The sequence below is a fragment of the Mytilus galloprovincialis genome, chromosome 11, assembly GCF_965363235.1.
Source record: "Mytilus galloprovincialis chromosome 11, xbMytGall1.hap1.1, whole genome shotgun sequence".
NCBI lineage: Eukaryota > Metazoa > Mollusca > Bivalvia > Mytilida > Mytilidae > Mytilus > Mytilus galloprovincialis.
Window position 1 is genome coordinate 19,263,142 of NC_134848.1, and position 6,965 is coordinate 19,270,106.

Sequence of the window (6,965 nt, forward strand, 5' to 3'; positions counted from 1 at the left end):
TAATGTTCCTTTCTGTTGAAAAAATTGAAATCCTGCAAAGGTGCCTCCTACTTTAAACATTTATTTAAGAAATACTTAATTCTCTAAAATCAATTGAAAAAAATTACATAGAAGAAAACATAATAATTTAGCATACAATGGTTAAGATGATACTTGGAGTAAATTTTTGTAGCCTAAAAAAGGTTCATTGAACCATGTTCTTTATTATATTATTCAAAAAAAAAAACCATGATAAAAACCACATTAGGACAAATTATTAAAAAAAAATATGGATTTTGATAAAGACACACCAGCCACCTTAAATCTTTTTTACTGAAATTAAAACAAGAAACAAAAAACAAAAAGAAACCCAGAAATATGATATTCATAACAAAAAAATTATTAAATACATCATACATAAGTTCAAGATGGGATTTATAGAATATAATTATAATGTGCAAACAGTGCAGAATAAAGGGACAAAAATAAAGAATAGAGAAAATTTGTCTAAAAATTAAAAACTTGATAAATGTTTTACAGCAGGAAGATGGAGTAACGTAGACAGAACACCTAGCTTAGAGGAGGCCTTTAACAACCTTCAGACAGCAGTCACAACTGGAACATTGTTTACTGTAGATAATAAGGTTTGTTGATATTATACTACATTTAAAAATACCATTGAAAATTCGCCATCATGTAATAGATCTGTTTGAGCTTATGTTCATTTTACCAGTAAGATTTAATAATGTTGAAAAGGTAGTAGTAATTAATATTACTTATAAACATGATCTCTGGTTATCCAGATGAAGTACCACATGTTTCACTTGATGTTTCAGATTGCCATTTTGGCTTGACCTTAAAAAAAAATTAATTTTTGTATGGTTAAATAAACATGTAAGGGATTTAGATAAAGTTTTTAAAAAAGATAGTGATCTAATGAAACAAAAGATACAATAGAAAATCTGTTGTGTTACCAATTAGAATGAGACCTTTTTTTGTTATAAAAAAAATGATAGAGTTATCTCTCCTGGAACAATACATTTTTAAAGTTGGACCATGGTCAGTGATTTTGCTAGCGCTCGTCACTTTCGTATTTTACGAAAGGGTTTTCTCATTGACGAAAGTATTTCAAATCAATTTCGTCACTTTAATTTTGAAAGTGTAAAAAAAATTTCGCAATAAAAACTATAAATCTACCTGTCTTCATGTTTTTGACAAGTTTATGACCTCCAGGTAATTAACATTTTCAACAGGTGTTACAAGTTGTGATTACAACTAATCCGCTTATCGCCATCGGATGGGTCACCAATCCGTTAATTATCAATAAACCCCAATAATTGAATGACCATCATTATTATTTCCCCAGGAAGATCAGTCAGTCAGCATTTCAACAACCAGGAGTATAGTTTCGTCATTTAATAAAAAATGTAACAACCCGGACAGTTCGCATTGAATTTCAATATTTCTCAAACGATCACAATCTGAAGTTCGTTTGTCGTAGATTCGTCATTCGAAGGCATTTTCGTCATATTTGATTTAAATTTTCATCAAAAACTTTCGGCAATTTCCATTTTAAAATAAAGAACTTTAATGTGTTTATTCAAAACTTTCACGAGTTAAACAGGTGCTTCCTGTATTGTGTTCTACGCATGCGTGAAAGTATTCCTTTGACTATTTATAGACATTAAAAACGTAAAATACGAAATCATTTAGAATCAATTTAACGAGAGAGACAAATATATATTTAAATCGAAAAATGATAATTTTCTGATGAATCCGGACTCGTTTTGAATTTATTATACACGTGTCACTTCCCGTTTTCGTTTCATTTTAAAACCGAAAGTAGTAAACGTGATCTATTGTTGATTTGTTTACAGCCTCCTTTCAGTCATTATAATAGTTCCAAAAGGATTTTACACATTTTAACTTGATAGAAATGATTTCCAAATATCGATTTAGACCTTATATAAGGATAATGATTAGGGAGTGAAAATTGTGAAATAATCATTGCAAGTTAGTTTCTGCTGTGATTTCTTGTTTTAAAAAAAATAGAATCCAACTTTTGTTGATGAGGAATGACCCCTGGAACAAACTGAAGAGAAATTGTGAACTAGATTTCTGGATTCCATGTCAGAATCTTTCATAATAATGGCCAATACAGTCAAATCATACAATAACTGCCAATCATGCTGGTGCCTCAATCCCTTAAAATCTGACAAAGTCAAAATCTGAAGCTAGTAATATACATCATTGGTTCCTTGCTTTTACACAAAATAAGGTTGATTTTAAAAGTGCGCAAAAGTGACTAAAGCCCTCAAAATCCTAGCTTAAACCCTGACCATGGTAACCAGTTTTATTGTCTAAAATGCTCAATTATCAGTATGATAGAAAAAAAAATATCTCTTCCAAACAATATTGCTAATGACTGTTGTCAGCTGTTTTGTGTGTTTGAGACACCTCTGTTTAAAGAGAGTGCCATGTTAAGAACCCTTTCAACAATCCCTTGAGGGGTCCATAGGTGGCCTGTTGCAAGGCAAAATTTCTGTCCCTATCCAATATAACCTCATTTCAGTGGCAGTCAAAATTTCCTCTACCTTCAACCTGGATGGCCTCTATCACAAGACCTACCTATTGTATTTATTGTTAACTTGTTCTTGTCCTGATAATGCATGAAATATTTGCCACTTAAGGTTAAGCAACCAACAATCAATCAATTTAAACACCTCTGACTAGGTCACACAAAATATATTTGAATATTGGTACGTGTTGCATCTCTACAAAACATGCAGAAGTTTAGATAAATAGCAAAGAATTTTCATCTCAGAGTTAGCAATAAAGTTTCTGCAGTCTGTTACCATAGGAGCAGGCACAGTAAAAACTAAAAATCTCAACTTGTGCTTATTTTCTTCTGGACATTAATCATTAATTGATCTGTCAATTTATTTATTTTTCATATGATTATAAACTGTGGATTCACAATTATTCATGGGTACCAATTTTTGTAGGTACAGGGGAACAGCAAATTAAATTCTTCCATGACTTACTTTTTTTATAGGATTGTATGCAGACTATGACAAAATTACAAAATGAAATATCCAAAATTTCCTTAATCAATGAAATTTGGTATCCATGACTTTAAAGAAATCCATATTCTTAGATGAATTAAAAAAATCTTGTTAAATTGTATTGACCTTTATTAAATAAGTTTACCTGTTTATTTAAAATTTTATATCTGTTTTTCTTGTGCATATTTTTTTCCATCCATTGATGTACACTTGTTGTTTGTATACCACTGTAAGTGTTCACCTGGCTCTGTTATTATGTATACCACTGTAAGTGTTCACCTGGCTCTGTTATTATGTATACCACTGTAAGTGTTCACCTGGCTCTGTTATTATATATACCACTGTAAGTGTTCACCTGGCTCTGTTATTATTTATACCACTGTAAGTGTTCACCTGGCTCTGTTATTATTTATACCACTGTAAGTGTTCACCTGGCTCTGTTATTATATATACCACTGTAAGTGTTCACCTGGCTCTGTTATTATGTATACCACTGTAAGTGTTCACCTGGCTCTGTTATTATTTATACCACTGTAAGTGTTCACCTGGCTCTGTTATTATTTATACCACTGTAAGTGTTCACCTGGCTCTGTTATTATTTATACCACTGTAAGTGTTCACCTGGCTCTGTTATTATATATACCACTGTAAGTGTTCACCTGGCTCTGTTATTATGTATACCACTGTAAGTGTTCACCTGGCTCTGTTATTATGTATACCACTGTAAGCGTCACCTGGCTCTGTTATTATATATACCACTGTAAGTGTTCACCTGGCTCTGTTATTATTTATACCACTGTAAGTGTTCACCTGGCTCTGTTGGATTCTTGAGAAATAATAAAAAGTTTCAAAGTTGCCAAAATGAATTTTCTGTAGTTTAATGAATTTTTCCCCAAAGACCAACAAGACAACTTTTATATATGATTTAGACTGACAAACTTTGATATACATTTTGATATATATCCTTTAGTCCACCAATTAAGGTATCAACCTGTTAATAACATTAACATACTTTGTTTGACAGGATTTTCCAGTGTCAACCCTTTATACACAGAAATCAGTACAGTCTGACCCGAAATCAGAACAAGGATACAGTGCAGGTATTGTATTATTATCAAAGTATTGAAAGTTATTTTTCAGGAATATGTTGACTCGACTGATGATGTTTTTTTCTCGGTCAAATTATCATAAACCAAGGTCATTGATACCGTCTTGGAAGATAGCAATAAACAGATTACTGTATATTCAGATATATATTGCGATGTTTTTATTTTTGCGAGAAATGCAACAGGGTTATCATAGCAATAATTAAAACTCACATTTTAATTCTTTTGATATGAATCAAACAGGATTTTTCTGAATATTGCAAAAAATACAATCGCATTTTAGTGTACATTGACAAAATCGCAATAATAAATACATACAATAATTTCTGAATTTACAGTATTTTGGCTACATCTTATCTCTCGGATTATTGCCTTTCAACTTCCTCTCCTTTCCAAAATCATAGACAATCTATTCACATGGTGAGCTTCATGACCCATCTTAAAAACCCTGGTTCTACACATCATAGTATCATTGTAAAATAAAATATCAGGAAAATGACATCAAACTCAAAACAAGGTGTAATAACAAAATGTGATATCAGGTCTTAAACAAAATTTGATTGTCAATCCGTGAATATTGTCAGAGGCATATTGAGAAGGCAGAGGGCTTAAGCCCCGTTATTGTGGTACATATATGGTAAATGCATAAACATCATGGTTCAATCAATAATGTGTTGGATTCTTATTATTTAAGTCGCTAATTTACCTGACATTGTTTTTCACTCTTAATTCAGATTCAAAATTGGTCTTTATTCAAACATTTTTTACTGCTATTTTTTTCTCTTTGAAGAATATGTCTTGATTAATTAACATTCCAACATTTTACCAAAATGAAGATTTTGGTCAACCTGAGGCTTGATTATTTCTATCTTGGTTGGTTGAACATTATGGAATAACTGTTTCACAGATATCGGATATGTTCCTTATGTCGTAACTACAATCCCATTCTTTTTTTTTAGCTCACCTGGCATGAAGGGCCAAGTGTACTTTTCTCACCACTTGGTGGCTGTCGTCTGTTATCCGTCGTGGTCGTTAACTTTTTACATTTTGAACTTCTTTTAGAGAACCACTGAATGGAATGAAACAAAACATAGCATGAATGTTCCTCATGAGGTGCTGACCAAGTGTTGTTACTTTGTAGCCGATCTATAATCCAAGATGGCTGCCAGCAGGGGACTTAGTTTAACATAGGACCCTATGGGAAATGCACACAAATGACTTCTTTTAGAGAACCGCTGAATGGAATGAAACAAATCGTAGCATGAATCTTCTTAACGAGGTACTGACCAAGTGTTGTTACTTTGTAGCCGATCCATGCATCATCCAAAATGGCCGCCAGCAGGGGACTTAGTTTAACATAGGACCCTATGGGAAATGCATACAAATGACTTCTTTTAGAGAACCACTCAATGGAATGAAACAAAACATAGCATGAATGTTCCTTACGAGGTGCTAACCAAATGTTACTTTGTATCCGATCCATTATCCAAAATGACTGCCAGTGAGGGACTTAGTTTAACTTAGGACCCTATTGGAAATGCATACAAATAACTTCTTTTAGAGAACCACTGAATGGAATGAAACAAAACATAGCATAAATGTTTCTTACAAGGTGCTGACCAAGTGTTGTTACTTTGTAGCCCATCCATCATCCAAAATGGCCGCCAGCGAGGGACTTAGTTTAACATAGGACCCTATGGGAAATACATACAAATTTCTTCTTTTAGAGAACCACTGATTGAAATGAAACCAAATATAGCATGAATGTTCCTTATGAGATGCTTACCAAGTGTTGTTACTTTGTAGCCGATCTTTTATCCAAGATGGCCGCCAGTGGGGGACTTAGTTTAACATAGGACCCTATGGGAAATGCATACAAAAGTCTTCTTCTAAAGAACCATTTAATAGAATGAAACCAAACATAGCATGAATGTTCCTTATGAGGTGCTGACCATGTGTTGGAACTTAGTAGCTGATCCATCATCCAAGATAGCTGCCAGCGAGGGACTTAGTTTAACATAGGACCCCATGAGAAATACATACAAATATCTTCTTTTAGGAAACCACAGAATGGAATGCAATATTAAACCAAATTTTATCTTTTTTTATATATTTCAAAAATCCAAGGAGAGTCAGGTGAGCGATACAGGCTCTTGAGAGCCTCTAGTTTACAAATGTGACCTTACCTTATTAGACTTTTTACCGGTTATGTAAAAACATAAGCAACACAACAGGTGCTACATGTGGAACAGGATCTGCCTACCCTTCAGGAGAACCTGAGATCATCTGTTTATGGTGGGTTTTGTATTGCTAAGTCTTTAGTTTTCTTTGTTGTGTCTTGTGTTCTATTGTCCGTCTGTTTATCTTTTTCTTTTTAAGCCATGTTTGTTTTCAATCTATGAGTTTGACTGTCCCTCTCGTATCTTTCATCCCTCTTTTTAAGTTCTTTGTAATGTACAGTATAAATTGGACATAAGTGTACATAAATCAAATGTATTTCCAAGGTAGATAATCCAAAATCTGTATTTCTATGATTAGCAGATTTATAATTATTCAGGTACAGAGATAACTCTGTAACAATCAGCTTAATGTTTTAACCACATTGTTTTGTTGAGGAAATATTAAGCTTCTCAATGATCAAAATAAGTGTTTGTCAAACTGCTACATAACCATAAAATTTTTTATAATAGTGGTTGGTTCAAATTTTTTGAAATTTTTATAATTTTTCAAAGGGTCGGAGTCAAAATTTTATGAAAATTAAAAGAGACAAATTGATATTAGTCAAGGTGTTGGGTACTACCTTAAATATACATCT

General features: G+C 32.7%; 1 protein-coding gene across 2 annotated transcripts in view; it reads left to right on the plus strand.

Annotated features, from left to right (window-relative positions):
• Window positions 1-6,965, plus strand: part of LOC143051807 (uncharacterized) — a 36,112-nt gene that overhangs the window by 24,641 nt on the left and 4,506 nt on the right. For both annotated transcript variants that reach the window (XM_076224762.1, XM_076224761.1), the window contains exons 15-16: window positions 520-623; window positions 4,069-4,144. In XM_076224762.1, the coding sequence (XP_076080877.1) occupies window positions 520-623; window positions 4,069-4,144 (180 nt within the window). The remainder of the gene's footprint in view (window positions 1-519; window positions 624-4,068; window positions 4,145-6,965) is intronic.